This window comes from Centropristis striata, chromosome 8 (genome assembly GCF_030273125.1).
Source record: "Centropristis striata isolate RG_2023a ecotype Rhode Island chromosome 8, C.striata_1.0, whole genome shotgun sequence".
Lineage (NCBI taxonomy): Eukaryota > Metazoa > Chordata > Actinopteri > Perciformes > Serranidae > Centropristis > Centropristis striata.
This window is the reverse complement of record NC_081524.1, coordinates 11,049,039-11,072,256: the sequence shown is the minus strand read 5'-3', so window position 1 is coordinate 11,072,256 and position 23,218 is coordinate 11,049,039. Positions and strand designations below refer to the sequence as shown.

The 23,218-nt window shown below is 43.7% G+C and overlaps 2 protein-coding genes across 2 annotated transcripts in view; both read left to right on the top strand.

Moving 5' to 3' along the window:
• Positions 1–3,450, top strand: part of LOC131976192 (glutamate receptor ionotropic, NMDA 2D) — a 46,827-nt gene extending 43,377 nt beyond the window's left edge. Inside the window, exon 16 of the mRNA XM_059339113.1 lies at positions 235–3,450. Within this exon, the coding sequence (XP_059195096.1) occupies positions 235–3,450 (3,216 nt within the window). The remainder of the gene's footprint in view (positions 1–234) is intronic.
• Positions 3,451–3,798: 348 nt separating this feature from the next.
• Positions 3,799–23,218, top strand: part of prkcg (protein kinase C, gamma) — a 37,731-nt gene continuing 18,311 nt past the window's right edge. The window contains exons 1-2 of the mRNA XM_059338537.1: positions 3,799–3,886; positions 22,203–22,291. The gene's annotated coding sequence lies outside the window, so the exon portion shown is untranslated. The remainder of the gene's footprint in view (positions 3,887–22,202; positions 22,292–23,218) is intronic.

The window sequence follows — 23,218 nt, the reverse complement described above, 5'->3', positions numbered from 1 at the left end:
GATAATTCTCTTCCATATCGTGAATCATCACAAAATGTACAACATGTACAAAATACAGTGTCTTTTGTACACTTCTGCAGTCTGCTGCATCCTTGTTTTTTTGCCAATATATTCCTACACCATTATCTGAAAAGCCACACTTAATTGATTTAAGTTTTCATTTAAGGAAATATTGTTTATTCTATTTCTGCTCTGCTGTTAAACTCTGACTCTGTGTTTTTCTCTTCCTCTCAGGGCATGTACAGCTGCTGTAGTTTTGAAGATGAAACTGCGCCAGGTGGAGCCAAGACTTTGCCAACTCATCACCACACGGCGATGGTTACAGTTCCATCTCAGCCGCATGTTGTCTCTACGTCTATGACCAACCCAGTCATTGCCATGGCGCAACAGCAGCAGCCACCGCAACAGCAACAACCACAGCCCGTCTATAAAACACCTCTACCGGGCTCTCCTCCCACCGTGGTGCATTCTGGGACAGCACTGGGTCCCTCCAACACCCCCATTGCTGGCGCACCCCTCCCTTGCTCCACCTTCCTGCCCCGGCCAGACCGCAGACTGGCTGTGGTGGATCGCTGGAGGCTGCCCAAAACTGCTACAGCCACTAACCCAATGGCTGTGAGGGGGGCCATCACTGACATGGGACCCTTTGCTCAGAAAGTCCCACCAAACTGGGCTTCAACTGCTGGAGGGGGTGGGGGACTTGATGGCTATAAGAGATACTATGGTCCCATTGACCCTGAGGGACTGGGGCCCTGCATGGAGCAGCAGGCAGGGTCCCAGACCCCCAAGACTATGCCCAGGGGCCACCCCCAGCCCCCTCCAACCAGTGTGGCCTTCTATTCAGAGAAGGGCATGGACCACGGGGTGGGGAAGAGGGTGGTGGGAGGTGGCAGCGGAGGTCAGGGAAAAGGTCAGGTGAAAGGAGCCGTTAAACCTCTGGGTACTCCCAGATTACTTCCTAAAAGTCAGGCCCCTCTGCCCCCTACACCCCCGCTGCCACACCCCTCTCCCCCTCTCCCCTCATCCTTCTGGAGGAAGCGTAGGCCTAAGAAGCCCAAAGAGCCAGGAGGGCCACTGTACGAGAACATTCTACCCCTGGGGCGGAGGGGAGGAGCACGAGAGGGAGTGAGGGAGGGAGGAGGGAGGAGGGCACGCCCGCTCTCTCCCCCGCTCTCACTTCCTGTGCCAGTACCCCTCAGCCCCTCTTACACCCCTCCTTCGCCCTCTGCATCTTTGCACTATACATCCTCCTCTTCTTCGTCAACCACCTCATCCACATCCACGTCTTCATCTGCCTCATCTTCTCGCTCCACCTCTCCCACCTACTCTTACAGCTCCTCCAGGAGCACACGGGACAGGACTGGAGGATTAGATGGAGAGGATGATGACGACGATGAGGAGCTGACGGAAGAGTCAAGCCTCCTCCTCGGCAGGGGGAGGGAGAGGGAACGCTCAATCATCCGGCCTCGTTCCCTCAGCCACGGGCGCCTGCCACCACCCATACCCCCCAGGAAACCACGCACATCCTGGGGTGACAGAGAAAGGGAACGGGAGAGAGAGAGAGGAGGAAGCCAACTGTCTCAGCTCCAAGAGTGGTGGGCAAGCTGGAGTGAGAGAGAGAGGAGTGGGCCGGGTGGAGATGCTGAAAGGCAAAAGAGGGAAAAGAAGAGAAGAAAAGAGAAGGAGAAAGAGAAGAAGAAGAAGAAAAAGAACAAAAAGAGGAAAAAGAGGGAAGAAAGGGAAAGAGAGCGAGAGAGGGAAAGGAAGCGGCGAAAGGTGAAAAAGAAGAAGAAAAAGGAGCTAAAGACAAAGAAAAGGAAGAAATCAATTGGGGGACGGCGCTCTGAGCCAGAAGAGGGAGATGTAGAGCCAGAGAGGGAAGGAGAGGCAGAAGGAGAGAGGGAAGGAGGAATACAAGACTACTCCTCCTTCTCTGCCCAGTATAGGAGCACTTTTGGGGAGAAGGGGAGGGATTCATGGGAAGGAGAGAGGGAGAGAGGTAGGAGAGAAGGAGATGAGGGCAATGACAGGGAACAGGAGGAAAGCAGTAGGAGCAGAGAGAGGCGTCCCAAATCTTCACGCTCTCATTCCAGACATCGTGTCCCCAATAAGCGCTACCCTAACCTTAACAAACTCCCCGCATCAGTCAAATTTTGGGTAAATGGCAGAGGAGATGATTCTAATACTCCTCCAACATCCCTCCACCCACTCCTTCCATCCTCCAAGCGGAGAAGAAGCGGAGGGATGGACAGAGACGACAGTGGGAGAGTTGGCGAGCGGCGTCCTTTGTTAATGCATTACGAAAAAGAGAAAGCACAGACGAGAGAAGGGCTCTCCTTCCCTGAGTGGGACTCTGAGGATGACGAGGACGATGATGAGGAAGAAGAAGAGGAGAGGGACAGAGTGAGGGAGCGGGTGGGGGAACGGGGAAGGAGAGCAGGAAGGGGGGCAGTGTCTGAGTCAGAGAGGGACAGAGTCAGAGCTGAGGACAGTTATTCAGACGAAGGCTCGTCAGGGGAGTTTGGTCGCTTTGAGAGATACTGGGAGGGAGGTGCAGGGGGGAGCAGCACTGGAATAGGAGGCATAGGCGGAGGAGGCTGGTTCTTTGGCACCTACCCCTCCAGAGAGAAAGGGGGTAGTGTCAACAGTCGGGATGATTCCTTACTAGGAACTCGGGCGGAGGGATGGATTGGTGCTGATTTCTGGGGTTCAGGGCCAGGAGTAGGTTGGGGCTCAGGGGGAGGGAGTGGAGGGCTCGGCTCACAGTGGCCGCCACCCCCCGCAGCCTTCCCTCCACCCAGGAGATACTGGTCTATGGACAAGATCCCTGTGAAGGGAGAGAAAAAGTGGAAGAGTGGAGGAGGGAAGAGCAAGGGGCGAGCTAGGGACAGAGGGGAAGATGCAGGACGGCCCACCATGTGTTCTTGTAGCCTTTACCCCCAACCCCATCCGTACCCGCACCCCCACAGCCGCTCGCACACCTCCCACTCCAAGAGAGGAGCCACGGCACTTTCCCATAGCCAGGAAGAGCTTCTCCCCCACTGCCACAGCTTCAGCGGGGGTTCTCGCCCCAAGCCTCTGCCCCCCAAACCGGACCCCAGTCAGGCCAAATCAGGCAGCCAATCTAACCTCAGCCTCAGCACACAGCCCACAGACCATCCACCTCAGCCCTCACCGTCGCCGCCCCAGCAGCCGTCCATGTCTCCCACCTCGCTCCCGATGCCCATCCCACCTCCGCCCTCCTCATCCTCCGTCTCTCCACCAGCAGGGGTTGGGATGGTGGGCCAGGGCCAGGCTCAGGCTTCGGCCAGTGCCAAACTCCAGTATCAGAGACTGCGCTCGGTGCCACAGCCACGGAGGTTCTACTCCCCCCACCTGCCACTCAAAGCCAAGAGCCTGTGCTCTCGGCGAGGGTCGGCCCACTTCTCCAGCCTGGAGAGCGAGGTATGACAGGGGGAGAGGAGAGAGGGAGACGTGGGAGCGAGCACCACAGCTATTGAGAACCGTGGTGCCGCGGCAGCCGGAGCCGGGGATGACACCAGAGAACTGGCTGCCTTGGTGACCATCGATAATCAATTAGCGGCCATCACTACGGGAACTAATATGGACAGTAGTTCTACTGCTAATACTACTCTGTGTGAGAGCAACGCCACCGCCACCCGCTCCATTGTACGCGTTCTTGTGAGGGCGACAGTGAGACGCCACACCAGGGTGAGCTACATCCGTTTGGATGGTTCCCATGATGACGAGAGTGAAGGCGAGACTGCGTCAGCGGGGACGGCAGCTCCTGAACTTCTCCTCCGCTCTGAATTGAGCTTTGTGATGTCATCTTCGGTTCTCCTCCCCTCCCCGAGTCACAACTATGGATAAGAGTAGTCTCCAACTTGTGAGTAATGATGTCATATTTGTACACACAAACACACACATGCACGAGCACACACACAGACACAAACACAGTTATATGCTCAAAACGTCTCCCTCCCTCTGGCTTTGAGAACACACCTCGGTGGGATGTGGAGAGACCCTCCCTCTCCCAAAAGATGCCAGTGTTTGGTCAATAGACTCTGGCTCCCTGTCCTCATTGGCTGTTGGCTTTTGAACTGGATTGGTGGACTTCTTCCTGGTGTCGGAGAGACTGCCCCTCTTCTTCCCTTTTGTAAATCAGTTGATATGAAAAGCAATGCAGTCAGCTCTCTCATGCACTCTGTCTGCCTGATCACGTTTCACTGGGCAGCGAGGACAGTGCTGTTTATTTGCCCTTTGACCTCCTTTGACACCATCAGACCCATCTAGCTCTACCCCAGGACCATCTACGTGATGTCATGTTTTACTAGAAACCCTTTTAACCAATCAGATTGAACAGGAACCACTTCTCCTCCTCCCTGTCGGAGCTTGTCATGTCACCTCTGGTCCAACCAGAGCTCGAACACAGTTGAGTATTTGAACAACAAACTGAACTTTAAAAAGAGAAATAACAATAAGAACAAAAAAGACATGTAGCAGATTTTCTTTTATGTCTGTCTTTTCTTTTCTTTCTTACTCAGACTTTTCTCCCCCATGCCCTCTTTTTTATTCTATCAATATATTTCTCTCACTGTGTTAGTGTTTTAATAAAGATGAGGCTGGATGTGGCTAGTGTTGGAAGTGGGAATGATTCAATAGCAGTGCCAAATTTCCACTCAACAGCTTTTAAGCAAGATTGGTTTCCAAGTAATTTGTTTTCACAGAGAAAGCCCCATCTTTTTCTTTTCCACATGTGAACAACGCATAATTCACCATCATGTAAGTGGATCAAGGGGATGATTGGTGCAATATCTGTAATTGGCACTAGATGGCTGCATAATATTCAAATAAGCTTTGGAGTCAATTGTGCAAGAGGCTTGTGGTAAGTTTAATAATTGTAGCTATATGATACAGAGCAAGTGGTGTGCAGCTATGAACTTTATTATTTTTATGAAAGTGGCCGGTCAGGATTTATTTAGAGGAAGCAAGAGGGGGTTGAAACCAAGTGCAGCACATTGTAAAAGCTCTCTTAGGACATTATTGTATTTCACTACTTACCTGTACCTTGGCAGAGTTTGTAGATGATGGATTATATGAAGCACAAGATTCATTGTATTTTTCAGTCATGCGTGCCACAGTTGTAACTGCACAATCTACAGGTAATATATTTTGCTGATGTGTGCAAAACTGTTCACTTGTTGTTAACTCATGTTGCTATTATGGACAATAAAAAAAATTCACTGTTACCAAGGTTTAAATAGCAAAGTAGCACAGATAATTGTGCTGAGTGAGGAGATGATCCATTTCCTTTCAGCAAATAAGACTGAACGACATACTGTGAATGTTTTAAGTTCCAATTTGAGGTGCATATATATACAATAGCTGAGACTTCACTGAATGCAGTCAGTAATAACTCCTGTAATCTAGATTATCAGATGACTGTTTGACTTTGAGCAATATTCCCACCTTCAATGTGACAGCGATGCAATGGCACATCTGTTTGCATCTGAGACATTGTAATTGTTTTTCCTCTCGATCATTTGTTTCAGCCAGAGTCAGACGTTCCACATCTCCACTGATTTTCTTACAGGTTTAATTCAATTTGGTCGGATGTGATTGTAATAAATGAGTTAAAGTCCACAGCACCTGGCTCTGGCTGACCAATATGAATATACGAAATGCTATGTGTTCAAGGGAGAGTAGTGAACTGTAGCATTGTACCTTCTGTGAGCTGTGCCAAAAGCCATCTACTGTGTAAACTGTGCCAATGTTGCCAACATTGCAATGCATACACTTTCATTTTCATAAGGTCAACATATCCACCTCATTTCTCACACTAAGACCAGCCACAGCCCAGCTCTTCTTCTATTGTAGTTGAATGTAGCTTTGACATGATGTAGCAAAAGAACACCTACTTTTAGACTTTGTAGCTTTTTGGATGCTGTTGATAATGGCTAGAAGAAGGGGGAGGGGGGAGGGGGGGGGTTGACCTGCTATGTGAGGGACTGTGCGTTGTGTTTGTGCATGTCGTCACAGATCGAAGGGTTAGTTGACCTTCTCAATTCCCCTTTTAACTCCTTTTGCCTTCAACGAGGGCAGACTGTACTTTTATCTGCACATGGATTGCTTTTTTCTAGGTCTGCGTGGGGCGTATTTTTTAAAACAATCTTTGTCTTTGTTTTTAGAGAAATGCTTTTTGCCGTTTACCATCTTTTTGGAAAGCCCCAGAATCATTGCATGTTTAGCTGAATGAAATCTCAAAGATTTATGGTGGGAGGGTTGTGTAGTTCAATTGTAGCAAATGCTTAGGACCCAGGGCAGCCATCTTTCAATGAGGTAGTAAGCTCGCTCTACTCTGCACCCCGACAGTGGAAACAACGGCAAGAGTTCGACTGCTTCCTGTGTAGTAGAACACGGTCATTTTCAACCAATCAACAGGGCTTAAACCTGGTATGTCATTGAGCATTATTGATTTCTATTGAGGCGCTAATACTTAAGTCTGTGACTGCATGAACAGAAGTGACTCTTAAAAACCCTCTGGCTTATTTTTGTTTTATTTTATTTTTATTTCATGCTGAGAAAAAAGAATATATTAAAATATACTATGTTTTTGAGAATGTACCATGTTATACTGTGATTTAACTGAGATATTTTATTGTATTCAATTATCATTTGAATTCTATCATTTATCTATAAAGAAATATATATGTACAAATAAATATATACATATATATACATACAGGTATATATATATATTAGTTAAGTTTGGTATATTTGGAGGAAGTGTTAGATGAAATAGTTTTAAATGTTTTAGCTTTGTAGCGATTCTAGACACTGAAATCATTTTTGAATTTCGATTCCTCCTATATGACTGTGAAGACATTAGTGCCTGTGACAAAAAAGACAAGTAAAAGTCTAAACTCTCTATTCATCTGTATCTACTATAGCTATCAGTCTGTCACTCCTCTCGTACTACCTAACATTACTCTTTGACACTCGCTGCTTTTACACATCAGTATGTTCCTCTCACACCGTCTGCTGTCTGTTTTGCTTTCTGCTGCTCTCCTCTACACTTCTTCTTCTTCCTCCTGGTTTTCATTAACAAGCGACGAACATTCTCCACCTCTCCTCGTTTAAACTTTTATCACATGGTGATCACATCTCTTTGTTAATTAACCCATCCATTGACCTTTTGCTTTTCTCCTTTTGATCGCTTTCTTTTTTTTAAATCAGCTCATCCCTCTGTCTGTCTCTCACTTAGCAAAAAACAGAGACCAGTAGATACTGTGTTCTTGCTCCTTTTGACTGATTGTTGATGATGATCAATTAATTGATTGATGAAATAATTAATGAACAATGTTACTATTACTGATGTGACTGAAGTGTGTATCTGACGACCATGCCACTGTAGCAAGTCTGGGCTGTACCACACCACCAGCGAGCAAATGAGGCCACAGTTGCTATGGTGTTGCCATGGCATTTTCATGGCGTTGCCATGGTGTCCTCTGCACCGCCACCACCTGGTGCCTGCTGGGTAATATAGCATAATGTCCTTCACTTTCCCCGAAGCACTGGTCAAAGATCTGCTATGCTGCCCTCTGCTCAGTGCTGACCTTAATCAGTAGGAGAGTGCTGAGGGGCAGCATGGTGGCGAAGAGTCTGCTGTCCATGCTGATCTAGACTGGACTGGTTGGGCTTGAAGTGGCAATGATAAAGTGTTGATATCATGTTGATCACCTAATCTTTAAATCATCAGTTTTTGCTGCCATGCATGCAATCCCCGAAACGCTTCATATCACCGATGGCCTCAAACCAGCCAGGACACAAGTGTGTTTCTGCGTCTTTACTCGTCTCTTTGTGTTCTGTTAGGAGCAGTGGTGGAAAAAATATTCAGATCCCTAACTTAAGAAATAGTACTAATACCACACTGTTAAAGTCCTGCATTCATAAAAGTACAAAGGTATCAGTGTCAAAATGTACTTAAGGTATCAAAAGTGAAATCACTCATTATGCAGAATGGCCCCACTCAGATTGTTGTATATAATCTTAATATATTGTTGTAGTATTCATTTTGATGCATTTATGTAAGAGGTGTTTCAATTTTCTCAAAGTAGGGCTCATTTTAACTACTTAATATACTGTTATGACTTTAAATTATGTTAAATCCCTAAAGATAATCTAAAGCTGTCAGCAAAATGTAGTGGAGTAAAATGTACAATATTTGTCTTAAAAGTATAAAGTGACATAAAATGGAAAATTGTACTTAAGTACAGTACTTGAGTAAATGTACTTAGTTACATTCCACCACTGATGCAATCCCAAAAACTTTCAACAAACCAGCCAGGATACAAATGTGTTTCAGCGTCTTTACTCGTCTGTTTGTATTCTGTTAGGAGCAGTGGTCGAAGAAGTATTCAGATCTCCTATTTAAATAAAAGTACTAATATCACACTGCAGAATGACTCCACTATAAGTAAAAGTCCTGCATTCAAAACTTACTTAAGTAAAAGTACAAAAGTATCAGCATCAAAATGTACTTAAAGTCTCAAAAGTAAAAGTCCTCATTATATAGAATAGACCCACTCAGATTGTTTATGTATTCTAAATATATTATTGTGTTATTATTTTTGATGCATTTATCCGAGCAGAATTTCAAGGTAGGGCTAATTTTAACAATTCAATATTCTGTTATGTGGTTAAATCATAAACATGCGTAATCATTTCAAATTGATCAAGTTTTTTATGTTAAATATCGACCTGAAAAGTAACTAAAGCTGTCATCTAAATGTAGTGGAGTAAAAAGTGCAAAATTTGACCCTAAAATGTAGTAAAAGTATATAGTTACAAATGTGGAAATACTCAAGTAAAGTGCAAGTACCTCATAATTGTTCTTAAGTACAGTACTTGAGTAAATGTACTTAGTTCCATTCCACCACTGGTTAAAAGTCTGCATATTGCATGTGCACTGATCATTTGTAAAAACCCACTGCAGCATGATTCTGTAGTACTCGCCTTCTGTTTTTCCTCCTGCTATTTCTGAAAAACACACACACACACACACACTTTGCTGTGCATGCATTTTTAACACACAATGCGCACATCACTCAGCCAATGATCCTCATCTTCCTCTAGCCCTCACTAAGCTGCAATCTAAAGCATCGCCTCAAGTAGTCCGATCATCCCACACAGGCGCACATGTGGCTTCACAAACACTTACACACAATGCATGTCACGCACACACTGTAGCCACTCTGATTTCTTGAGTCTTTTGTGTCAAATTTGGTTCACAGAATTGGTTACTGGAGGAAGTTAAATACATTAAGTATTCTGCCTGTTTTGAGCTTTCTGTCTGTTGCATTGGCCCTATAGTCCTGCACTCTGCTTTGCACTGTCCTGCCTGTTCTGATCCATCAATTCCCGTTTAGAGAAGTCGGGTTCAATTTGCTTTACTTTGCTGACCTGCTCCTCTTTTGATTTACCTTGTTGTCCTAATCGGCTTTGATTTATCAGATTTACTGTCTGGTCAACGTGTATGTCTTGAACAGTCCAGTCCAGCCTAGTGCAGTGTGCTCCAGGCTAGTCTAGTGCCTGAGTTTGTCAGAGATCCTGGTGCAGCCTCAAGCTCATTCCCTCTCTCTCTCTCTCTATTGGCCCGTTACCTGGGAAGCAATACGTGTGGTGCTCCAGCATTCAAACAGGGTCTTCATTGGCTGAATCGGCCATGAATTATATCAAGGAAACACAGGAGTGCTACACGTTGTACTCACCAGGTCTGGGGTCTGCATGTTGCACCATGAAAAGCTTGTGCTACCACAGTGACAGGGCACATATACCCACAGAAACCAGTGTGTGTGTGTTTTCAGCATTGTACAAGGCCCAGTTCTGCTCTAGTAACCTCGCCAACACTATAGGCCTACTTACGGGTTGCTAAGGCGGGTTGCTAGTAGGGTGATGTTGCTCCTAGCCCAGACTGGTCTGGTCTATGCCCTAATTTAAATGTGTTAGTTTATTTGACATTGTCTGTCTGGGGTGGGGCTGGAGGGTCAGTGCTGCACTTACTTCCTGAGAATTGCTTCATAAAATATGATTCTCTTTAATTAATGCCAGTGGTGCTGTGTTTCCTTCCAATTCTTTTGTCATGAATGCGATTATAAATAAGGGGCTTTGAGATTGTGTTTGTGCCGTGCGGGCATGTGTGTGTGTGTGTGTTTGTGTGTGTGCTTTCTGTTGTGACAGTATTTTCCATACAAGCTATTACCCAGTCAGAACTCCTTCAAAGTAAATTTATGGAGAGCTCAAAGAGTAGGCTTTTTTGGCATTCTGACAGGCAGTCCTCTGCCAAAGTGTGTGTGTGTGTGTGTGTGTGTGTGTGTGTGTGTGTGTGTGAGCGTGCCTGCTTGCATACATTTCTCGGAGGTTTCTCGCCTCTTGTCAGACTTTTGCTTTGATCTGGCCAGAGCTGACCTAACATAATCCACTTCTTTCGCCCTCAAAGAGAGCAACACACCTAACACTCTGCCTCAACTCTCAAGCTCAGCCAACAGCTAGTCAGGGCCGTCTGACCAACTCTACTTCCACGACAACAAACAGATGTGTTTCTGCTGATCAGAACAGAATTTTAAACAGACCTGACCCCGATGCAGCTTTCTGGGAATTCATCCATAGGCCTGTGTTGAATGATAGTTGCATTGATAGCTTTTATTTTTTTGTTTTCTTAGTTTTTTTCCAACCGTCATGAACAGAATTCATTATATCAGGAGTAGACGGGGTCAGAGTCAAATTGGCTGGCAAACACACAAAGATAAAGTGAAACTTTCATCATCTCTGCAGAAAATCTCTTATCTGGTTCTTAAAGCATAAATTTATTCCCAATTACGACTTGGTTCTTTAAAAAATGCTGCTCGACCAAGCATGACAAAACATCTAAACACTACCTGACACATGATATTCTGCAAGAGTGTTGATGGGGATATTAAATATGTTTTGTTCTGCTCCCCGTGCGCCTGCGATCTGCTAATTAGCCATGCTTTGTCAGTGTGATGGGCTAATGGCTAATTGCATTGTGAGGCCTCTGTGTGTACATGCAGTAATGACTTAACGCTCTAATAAGATTGAGTTACAGGCAGTTGGATCATGGTGTCCCCAAACACTGATCTGAGGTCAGTGTTATGCTTTTCTCTCTAATGGCTATGATGTGAGAGTGGAGGGGATAAACTGATCCTTGATCTCCCATGTGGGGTTTCCATCACTTGCATTGTGTTGTGTCATTTATCTTCGAGCTGAGATGCCATCAGAGATGTATTTGCTTTTAAGCATTTTCATGCATATAGAATACAGGAATACAGTTTTTATTTGATTAAGCATACATTATATTTAGTGAATGCTGCTCAAAATGCTTTTATCCTGAAGTTGTAAAATATGCATGTGGTCAGTTGATGAATATCTGCTCCCAACTCAGCCATCTATCCCTGTTCAACTCCCCACCTGCTCCATTCTTTCCCCCTCCATCTCCCTTCTCCTCCCTCCTGCCACTTCTTCATTTTCACACACATACACACGCACACACACACTCGTGAACGGTGTGTGTGGGAATGGAAGGAGTGTGCTGCGTCCCTGCTGAGGTGCAGCAGATTGATCCTGTACTGATCTGCCACCGGGTCTCTGGGGATTTGTAACGCATGTCTGTGGTGCAGGGCTTAACACTTTGTTTCACTCTCTTCCTGTCTTTGTCTCTCTCCAGCGACACTAGCGTCATCTCTTGCTATGCAGTGCAGTGGCCCTTATACGCTCCTGCACCTCTCACCCTCGTCTCTCTCTCTCTCGCTCTTTCTCTCTCTCAGTATTCTGCCAATAACAGGTTGCCTTCGTCTCTCTATTTTGATTTTCTTTCAATTCTATTTCCCCTGACTGACTCTGTCATTTCATTTATTCTCTGCTCTACTCTATCTCTAGTTATCCTCTACTTAAAGTCGTTCTGTCCTCCCTGTGGATTTCCCTTTCTACTACATTTTATTGATAATTCCTCTATTGTTTCCTTCACTGCTCCTTTTGCTCTTTCTTACATATGGTATATGTATGTTTTTTGAAATATAGCTACTGAATAACTAAACCTATATCAGTGTATATCTGCACACACTGTACTCACACACGTACAGTACATGTGGAAGGAGAGCGCTGTTTCCCTTTCATCATGTGTGCAGCGCCGCAGGGTTCTACAACCCATCGGCTTGATCTCTGAAGTAAAAAAATAAAACACCAGAGCACCCTTTCATCTCGTTCTTTTTCCCCCAGCTACACAGCCAATCTCTCGCTTCCACCATTTTCACATGAGCCACACTGGACCACGACGAGGGACAAATGAGCTAACTGACCAACAGCTAACACCGCAATGTTTGTCTGTGTGTTTCATGGGAAGAGATTATGAGCTTTGTATCTGTTGCATGTGTCATGTTTGTTTGCATGTTAGCATGTGTGCATGCTGTTTTAATCATTGCAGGCAGCAGCAGTTGTAACTGTCCGTGGCTGTTTGATTAGTTGTAATGGTAATGAACACAGAGTGTGTTTACACAATAATGCAAATAGTATTTTTGATGCAAATTCATCTCCTTAATTTGGTTCACCAGGATCTCTGTGAGCTATTAAGCACACTGAGGCAGCTCGTATTTCCTGTTCTTGTTCTGCACTGTGCTCGTGCTGAAATTGATCCATTGAGCCCCAGCAAAGGAGACATCAAATATTTTTTAAGTTTATCAAAAGAAATACAGACTACAGATGTAACTAAGATTAATTTTTATCATTATCAATCAATGAGCAGCTTATTTTGACCCTTATTTCAGCCCAGTCTCACTGTCAACTCTTCAGAAGCTCTTCAACGGCCCTCTGCGTGTGAAACCGACGCACAAGGCACCGTCTAGTGTGTGTATGAGACACTTGTAGAAATATTCTGGATAAATACAAGATGCTCAGAGTAACAGACTTAATACGAAGAGGGCAAAGGTTCCCTCAGAGTGGGCGGGAGTGGAGGTGGAATGGTTCAAATAAACATCAGATTTTGACCTAAGAGACCAGTGTGAAACCAAGAGTCAATGTTATTATTCAGAGTCAACCTGCGTAACTGCCTCCGATAGTTAAGTGTGGAAGTATTTTTTTGCAGCCCAACTATATACCTTAATCTTAGTCAAGTGGTTTTATTGTCTAAAGTTAACCATTTCCCTTTGAAATGCCTCTATGCATGTGACTAGTGGAAAGTGACGCACCCCCCCTGACACGTCCGAAACCGAAACGAAGGGGTGCCTCGTATGACGGTATCACACAGCAAGGGCTGTGACAAATTGTTGGTATCTGACGAGTTGGGATGACAAAGCATTATAAATGTACGATTAGTGTGAGGTGGCGGCCTCTAGTGTCTGTAGTAATTATGACAGGAGCAAAGGAAGTCAAGTGACGTCGTATAAACGGCAAAAAAATCCCATTTCCCATGTGAAACAAAGTCAGAAGTTACAAAAGTTACAGTAACCTATTAAGTAACATAGGTAACCCAAACCATGATCTTTTCCTAAACCTAACCAAGTAGTTGTGTTGACTAAAACCCACCAAACTGTGACAAACTGTTTCACAACGTTAACCTCATATTTAACTCTTAGACCATTACGTTCACATATGACGACGTGTTGATCTGCTAATTTGTGAAACGCTCCTGTTTTTCTGGGCTAACTGAACAATTAGTGGACAAACCAATAACTGTTGTGTGTATGTCATTTTGATGCTTTATGATTGGTTTACCCCTACTGTCAGCACACAATGCTACTTATTCTTTCCACTTTACATTCTAACAAGAGCAGATAGAGCAGCAACATGAACAGAAGCACGAGTTTGCTGTGGCCAGTATGTTTGAAGCCACATTACCGCCACATCTAGGACACAATAATTATTCATACTACACCCTTGTTTGCCTCTGTGTGTGTATGTGTGTGTGTGTGTGTGTGTGTGTGTGTTTGTGTGTAATGCCACCTACCCAAAGGGAATTCATCCTAGAAAACTGGGATGAAGATTAAGATATCCTCAGACTTTACCTTGTTCTCCCTTCGCCTCATTATCCAATCGCCCCTCTCACCCTGCGTCTCATGCCCTCCTGCTTTCATCCTTCCCCCTGAGCACATTTTGTTCACCGCCATCTCGTCCTCCCTGCAGCTGAAAGAAAGGTTTTGTAGCCCACAGCTGAGGCTTTGAGTTCTTGTTAGTATTTTGCACATACTGTGAATAGTAATAGGCTTTAGCTCACATGCCTGTTTTGCTCATGTTAGTAGATGATCTATTGGCTTGGCTGCGGTCCCAAAATCATTATACTCAAGGCCTCGACCTTAGAGGCAGGATCTGCCAAACTTTTATTTTTCTCTGTAAAAAAAATAACAAAGGTCAAACTAAATTCTCTTTCTACTTGACTAAACAGAAAATATACAAAATTGTGAAATATTGATATTGACCTTGCCCTTGTTTAAAGCAGCTATAATTAATATTTTTATATTAATAATGGATCACACAAAGAATGATCGGCCAACAGCCAGCTCTATGGAGCGTTTTAGTGTCTTTCAGCTAGTTTGGGTTTTACGACCTTCAGCTTTGATTCACTGACTCACCCTCTCTAAGAGTTTGTTTTCTGTCACAGCTGGCAGCTGTTTTCTGTGAAAAGGACTCACTGTACGCTACCTGCTCAGCACCAAACAACACAGAGACACATTTAGCAACTAGCTGGTGAACATAGCAGTGCATTTAGCAGTTAAACAGCCAGATATTTCCCCCAGGAGTCAGAGGAGACAAAAATAGAGATACATGTATCTATACAAGTCAATATTGGACTTAAATTCTACAGGTGGCTGGAAACACAACTCCAACTGAATAGTAATGTTCCTCCGTTACTGTTATTGACAACTATTTCTGTTCACAGCTCGTTTCTGGTACACACAATTGCCCAAAAAAACAGTTGTTGCAGGTTTAAAGTTTCCCCCAAAACCAACAAAAAACATTTCTGAATCATATTTTTTTGTGGCAGGTTATACAAGCAAACAGCAGACTTGACTTTTCCCTCCACACACTCTACAGTCTATAAACAAATACTGTTTGAAACGGTGGTGAGAGGTAGACAGCATACCAGAGCAACCTACTACAAGATGGTGGTACAAAATAAAACTGTAAAACATGCAATACATTTTTTACTCATGGGACATGAACATATTCCTGACACTAAACTGGTTTAATGTACAGAGAGATTCTCAGGCCTCAGACCACTCTCCAGACTCCTGTTCACACCTGGCAATAACATGCATGATTGGACAACTCTAACTCTAAGCAGGTGTGAATGCACCCATGATGCACTGGGGGTTTGTTGAGATCCCATTAAAGCACTTTTTGCATGCCAACGGCGTCGTATTAATGTGCAAAAATAAATAAAAACAACAACTGGTCTGTATTGTTAAGATTTCTTCTTTTTTAATTTCTTTCTTTTGTTGCTGTTTCTTGATTAATCAGTTAGTTGTTTGTTCTATAAAGGCTCATGAAATTCAGAAAATGTCTTGAAAATGTTTCCCAAAGGCTCCTCAAATGTCTTATTTTGATTTTTTTAGTTGACAACTGATCAGTTGGTTATGGAAGAGGATTAGGGCCAGGTAGGAGAAATAAATAAATGATTGTTAAGTTTGAGAAAAAAGTCAAAATGATGAGAAGAAAGTTGAAATACAATGCAGACAAAATGCATATCTATAATATAATACAATATATGTTTTTAAAAAAATCACAAATATAAAACACATAAAAGCAGGTTTTCCCCAAAACAATAATTATAGGGGCCTTCTACCAATAATATCTCATTTATGTGTAGGGGGATTTTAGTACTACTACACCCTTAAATATTGTAGTTATTTCTCATTTTATTATTATTTATTTATGAAAATCAGGTTGTAGTTTGCAGTCTACCAAACTGTTTGGATAGACACCGTCTCTGAAAACAATGTTACTCTGATGACTTATTTGACTCGGATCTGTGAATCTCGTCATTTCGACTTTTTTCCCGTGTTTTCGACTTTTTTCCCAAACCGCGTAATGAAGAAATAAATCCCCTCATTATTTTTTCCTACCTGGCCTAAATCCTCTTCCATAATTGGTTGATTCATTTTTACGCAGCTCTAATAAAAACAACATATTTGGCGCAAATTGAAAGAATGTAAATGTTTATTTACATATAAACGCTGCTGGAGGGCTCTACGTCTCAAACCAGACTCTTCTCCTCTGTAACGAACTTCCAAACTCCAATACAATATGCTGAATCCCTCTCAATTTTCAAAAAGAGTCTGAAGACCCAGCTCTTTATTGAACACCTACACACATTATCAACACACAGAACAAAAAATACATAAATAATTTACACCTCTGCACTCAATACTGAAAAGCACTTGCGTTCCAAAAACACTAGCGTGTCACTAACAGGACTCAACGTAGTCCATGCCACTTATTCTTGCTTATTCTTGTGTTGTTTCTTGACTTCATCCTAGCTTGTGTTGTATGATCTCTTAGACCCTGTTTCCATTTAGCAGTAACATTTGGTCTAACTGATCCGAACACAAGTGGACAGCTCTCAGTCTGTGTTCTCAGCTGGCAGTAGCTGCGTCTCCACATGCGTCTTCAGTGACCGCTTGTGATCTGATCCCACTTCCCTCTGTATATAAATTAACACGTACATCATTTCCGTTTGAGAAACACCAAATGCGTTGGTGTTTTTAACCGTCTATGGGCCGGCTGCAATACGAATCTTGCAGCTGACAGATCACGTCCTGAGTGTCCTGTACATATCCTATGCTCTGCTTTTTTTTTTTTTAAATAATGATAAATCGCTGTATGCATACATGCGCAAAAAAATATGTACAGTACTGTGCAAAAGCCTGTTTTGATAATGGACGCTTTTATTTTGAAAGGACGAAAAGAGACTTGATCCTGTCAATCGTAAAACTAACTCAAGGGAGATTATACTGTAAAGATAACGTCAAGGAGTTCAATGTCTTATGTTCTAGCCCCCAAAGAGGTATAAGGTTATTTTTCACGTAATCTTGCATATTTAAATGTGTTCTGTGTTTAAATAAGTTTTGGACAAAATTAAACCTTGTAATTCATTCATCATTAAAAAATACACAGATCGATCGGGCAGGGGGCGGCAGTTGAATAGACGATCCCTAATGTGGACAAGAATCACATACCCGTTCTCACGACTATCTGAATGTGGACACATGCGGTCTGAACCACCTCAGAATGTAGTTTTTGACATCCAATCTCAATGCGTCCTGACAGTGTTTTAACCTGTATTTAGATCTGTCCACTTGTGTTTGGATCACTCAGACCACATGTTACTTCTAAATGGAAACAGGGTGTCAAATGCACGTCATTTTGGATAAAAGTGTCTGCTAAATGAAATTGTAGATTAAAGATTGTAGAGTGGGAAAGTGAAACCTGAACAGTGGTCACTAATGCCATGTGTGAGCGGACACATTTGGAGCTGTCCACTTGTCATCAGATCACCCAAGACAGATGTTAATGCCAGGTCCTGAGTCACCCACAGACCACAAGCCATGATTTGATTTAATACACACATCTATCCTTTATTTATACGTGTGATTTTCTGTTTTATCAGTATTTGTTGTTGCAATGAGGGGCAGGTCAGCAGTAAAGTAAATATGGAGAGGAGGCTTATTTGCTTCCGTACTGAGAGTTTGTAGGCCATGTTGGTAAGCCCTTGTCGCCTGCCAAATGTCTCATCTGACTGGCGAGGAGGTTTGTTTCTCTCTTCCAAAAACACAGCGGACCACTCTTCATTAAAAAGGCAAATAGAAGCACACCCCAACAGAAAAGCAAAACAAGCAAACGGAGCCAATTGGTCCTGAAGAGACGGATTTAACAGGCAGATATGATTACCTCAGACGCCACTTCTCCCCTGATTCCACAAACAACAGTTAGGCAAGTCAATTTACCTTAATTTCATTGGAGGAGAAAGAAAGAAAGAAAGCCAGCCAGCCAGCAAGCAAGCCAGCCAGGTTGAAGCCGGTGCTTGATGCAAGTGAGCGCTCGTTAGACGATAATGGATGCGTGTAATTGGTGAAGTGCTGATTGCTCCTCCAAAAAAGATTCCATCGCAGGAGAATTTTCTGTTTCATTAAGCCATGGTCAGAAATAATAAGATAGCCATCTGTAGACTTAGAGAGAATAAAAGAGGGGGGCTGGGGTGTGTGCAAGGTGCTTTTGATCAGAAAACAGCTCCCAGTACTGTGATATTTAGTGATTATTATTAAGATGACTACAAGAGACAGATTGTGATTTGGGGGGAGGGCTCTTTTGATTTATCCTCATTTTTCTTTTTTTCTGCTGTCATCTATATATTCCATTTTATCTTCCCTTCTGTTTGTGTTTTATAGTTTTTTTCCCTCTGCTCTTCATCATGCAGGCCGTGTTTGTGTGTTTTTTATCCTGCTGTGTGTGTGTGTGTGTGTGTGTGTGTGTATGTCTTTTTAGTTTACAGCCTTAATGTATCATTGGCTGGCTGCACATCAGCTCTCTTTTATGGCCTGGGATCAAACACTGTAAAGCATGCTCCGATAGGCATGCAAACGCACACTGATACAGACACTTTAGAGCCACAAGTGCTTACTCATCACACAGCATGGAGGGGAAGCATTGTGAGCCGTTTATGTGCTTTGTTTTTCAATGCACTGATTACTGAGGAGTGCATGGTCTACAAGCTCATATTTCGGTGCCCCCCTTTCTCCCTCTCTCACTATGTGAGCACATCTTCCTCATTTATTTGTGACAACAGAACAAGAACATGACTCATCCGAGATAAGAGCGATGAAGAGGGGGAGTCTTATGGGCCAGAAAATGAAGACAGTAATGGTAGTTCTATAGAGAAAGGTCTGGTGACGGTTTGGAAAAGCCCCCTATCATTTCCAATCAGCTGCTGTTCTGCATGACTAATGCTGAGATGACATATATCATTGTCAGATAGACCATGTTCTCACATCTGTTTTTTTTTAAAACACATACAGTAATAATGACAGCGTCCAACACACACACACACACTCATGCACGCTAGCTCACTCTTATCTCGCTGGCTGACACCATTTTGCTCTCTAACAATCTTGCTAATTATAATTGTTAATTAATTCTCTGCCAGTGTCCTCATCAGGAGACTAATAACCTACATTTCCATTAATTAGACCTTCAACCCTTCGCTCTCTCTCTCAGTCTCTCCGTCCCACTCCAATCCACCCCTTCGTCCCCTGCCTGCCTGCATCCCTGCTCCCGCCTGCTGCTCTCTTCTCCCAAGATTGTCCTCGCACAACGTGCACACACAGAGTTTGATTAATGGTGTGTGTTTGTGTGTGTGTGTGTGTGTGTGTGTGTGTGTGTGTATGTGTGTGTGCATGTGTGCGTGTGCGTGTGTGTAATTGTATTACGCAAATTGTAGGAACAAACATTTGTTCACACATCTTCTTTATGGGGACTCAGCTTCTGTTTGGGGACAAAAAGCTGGTTCCCACAAGGGAAGTAATTGTGTTTTAGGGTAAAATCAGCCTGCTCTCAGTCCAAAGTCATCAGATGCCGATGCCTGGTCAGTGCCTCTTGTGTCACATGTGGATGCACAAGGAACCCTTTGGTTTCAATTTTGAAAGGAGGAGTGTCATTTTCCGTTCGTACAGTGCAAGTACAGTAACGTACAGTGAGGTTTAGGCATCAAAATGACTTGGTTCAAGGTAGAAAGAAAGATCTGGTTTGACATAACTTTCTGTACGTAACTACTGGACACAGTTATGCAGTAGACGTAGGTGATGAATGGAAGTTAATTAACAGGTTAACTTAAAATAGCAACATAACCTTTTGTGTTCACACGGGACACAAACAGGGATCACCTGGGTTGAAGTTAAGAGTTTGTTTTTCTATAAACTGCCACTCCAGCCTGCCCTTAAAGGACAGCCCAATCGGCAGGAAAAAATTGGCATTTTACGGTAACGGAAATGTTTTTGGGGAGTTTTTTGTCCGTTGACGAAGCATGCATGGTGTGACTAGGCAAAAAGTCTGCTGTAGGGTGGATGGTACAAACCACAACCTTTAACCTTGGAAACCGATGTTTGTGTTCCTGTTGGTGGTTTTGGTGTCTGACATTCACCAAAGTGTTTAAAACAACAATTGTAATATGTTTCCAATGTGTTGCCGTCATCATGTGTCACAATGAGAATTAAATTGCCAACATTTACTCTAGCAACTGTGCTGAAAAAAATTTCGCTCTTGGAATTATGTTACTTGCTTTAAGGGTCTAATAATGACGCAGAAGGGATTATGTTGGAGTTATTTGAAAGCTTGGTCATTTAATACAGACACTAAAGGTAGGCCTTGTCCATCTGTCTGTGCCACCACGGGGCACTGACCAAGTGTTGGTATCTGATGAGTTGGGAGTGAAAACAAGCTGATTAAAGCTATAGTTTGATATTTTGTGAAATACGCTCATTTACTCTTTTGCCAAGAGTTAGATGTAAAGATTGTCTGCACTATAAGATGAAGCCAGCAGCTGGTTAGCTTAGCGTAGCATCAAGACTAAAGAGAAAACTATCCTAGCTCCGTCCACAGGAGAAAAAAAAGGGGGGAAAAACTATCTCCCAGCACCCCTAAAGCTCACTAATTAACACGTTATAGTAGTCCAAGTCTCTGTTTGTTGCCTGGCAACTGGTCTCAGCCAAGAAATTGTCTGGCACATAACCTCCTGAAAAACAGCAAACTGTTGCTTTCACACTTTGATTTGTGTAAAGGATTAAAACAAACAAGACATAGCATGTTCATCTGTGAGCTTTAGAGGAGATGGTTGACGTTTTTTTTGTACCATTCAGACGGAGCCAGACGAGCTGTGTCCACCTGGTTTTAAGCTTTTATGCTAAGCTAACCAGCTAACCAGCTGCTGGCTCGAGCTGCACACATGAGCAACAGACGTTAGTGTGGCGCCAGATTTCTCATCTACAGTAAGTCTCTGCAAGAAAGCAAATCAGTGAGCCGCACAAAGTGTTGAACTAGTCCTTTTAGTCTTGGTTTGTGTTTCATTTACCAGCGTAAGTCATTACAAGTTTCTGTGTGTGTGTGTGTGTGTGTGTGTGTGTGCGCACGCCCTTGACAGTGTGTGGGCAATCAATGGACAAAAAGTCTCTCTCTCTCTCTCTCTCTCTCTCTCTCTCTCTCTCTCTCTCTCTCTCTCTCTCTCTCTCTCTCTCTCTCCTGGAAACTACTCTTCCCATCAGGCTTAGCTGACCTGGTTTCAGTGCACAGTGGAGCAGTGTTATCATGTCACCACTTGCTGTGATCTCAGAACAAATTTCGGATGTTGCAGAAAAGATTAACAGGGTTGTTTGTTCACAGGCCTGTTGATCCTCCAGTCGTCTGGATCAGCTGCGAGCGCCGTGACTTTTAACTGTTTGTTTCCTGTTTCTGCTCTGCTTAATTAGCCATTTCTTGGGCTCTCCACCTCTGAAGCTTTCTGCTCTTCTCTTCCAGATTGGAAACTCTCTCTCTCTCTCTACTTTTCCTTTCCTCCCTCCGTCTGGCACTAGAGGAAGTGAGAGACAGTTGGCAGTTGCTTGTCCGTACAGTATTGGTGGTGGCAAAATGGCAGCTTCTGTCTCATCCGTCCTCCTTCCTCTACCTCCCTCACCCTCTCCTGAGAGAAGTAACCCAGATTTCAAAATGAATCGCTGCCTGTTCCCCTCAATCTCTCTCTCTCTCTCTCTCTCTCTCTCTCTCTCTCTCTCTTTCTCTCTCTCTCTCTCTCTCTACCTCTTTCTCTCTTCCTCTCTCTCCCTTCCTCTCTCGTCCGCTTCTTAGTAAAAAACAGAATCAATCTTGGAAAGAGAATACCACCTCTCTATCTCGTCCTCCTCCTCACCCTGCCTCTGGGTTAACGGATATATACCACTTCACTCTTCTATCTTTGGTTCCTAGAAAGCTTCAATCTCTTGAAATGCTTGTTGCTTTTTGTTGTAATAGTTTTTAGTTTTTTTTTTTTAATATTGGCTGCTTCTTTTTGACTTGCCACAGCACTACTTCTCTTCGTCTTTTCTTCCCATCTTTCTCTTTTATGTGAGGTGACCAGCTACAGGTGTGACATCTTAGCCTTTCTTTTGAAGTGAGTCAAACGAGGAGAAGAAAGGAGGAGAGGAAGAGAAGAAAGCTGCCCTTTAGTCGAGGCTTTCCTCCAAAATCACCACAAATTCAGGTATTGTGTCCTTCTTATCTTTGCCGTGCTCACATTTTCAGAACGCATTACTCTTCTTGTCATTATTTTACTAATTTCTGGGCTGTTTTTTTCCTCCTTGTTCACCTTTTGATTGATTTGCTTTTGCTTCTCTGTTGAGACACGATCATTTCATCACTTTTTTTCTGGCATGTGTTTTTTTCTTCCGCTATAGGCTTATTTATTTATTCATTAAATCTCTGTTGGAGTTTCATTTATCATTTAGTAGCATCAACTCTTGCACCACAATCTCTTCCAGCCTAATATTTGCCGTTTTGCACTTTTTCCATTTCATCTCATTCCCTATAGACGTATTCATATGATCCCGGTCAGAACTTTACTTCTGAAATGGGACTAATTGCTAATAAGGGCAGGCAGGAAGTCGAGATAGGATGCAGGCTCTAATATTGGAGCAGGTGGTGGGGGTGTTGTTGACATGGCAACAGGAGGTAGAGTTGGGGGGGGGGGGGTCCATATCTGCCAGGGGGATGGAGATATTGGGGGTACAGCAGGAGGGAGCTGAAGGAATGGACAGGCAGTATGTGGGACACACAGAGAGTCGCGCTAATCGTTTAGCGTCTCGGAGTCTCTGAGGAGAGTTCTGTCTCCGTATGTGAATTAACCTCCCTGTCTCACTCATTACACCTCTCCTTTCTCCTCCACTCTCACTCTTGTTGCCTTTCCTCCATCTCCATCATTATCTTCTCCTGCACTTCCGGTCCTTTCTCGATCTTTCTCTCCATCACGTCACTCTCTCTCTGCTCCCTACATCCCATGTGCCATTAATACAACTCCTGCCGCTACCATGACCCATTACACTCTCCATCCCTCCTCCTCCCGCTCCTCCTCCCTGTCCTTGCTCCCTCCCCTCCTCCTCCATCTCACATGTTCAAGGTCTTTCGCCTTTAC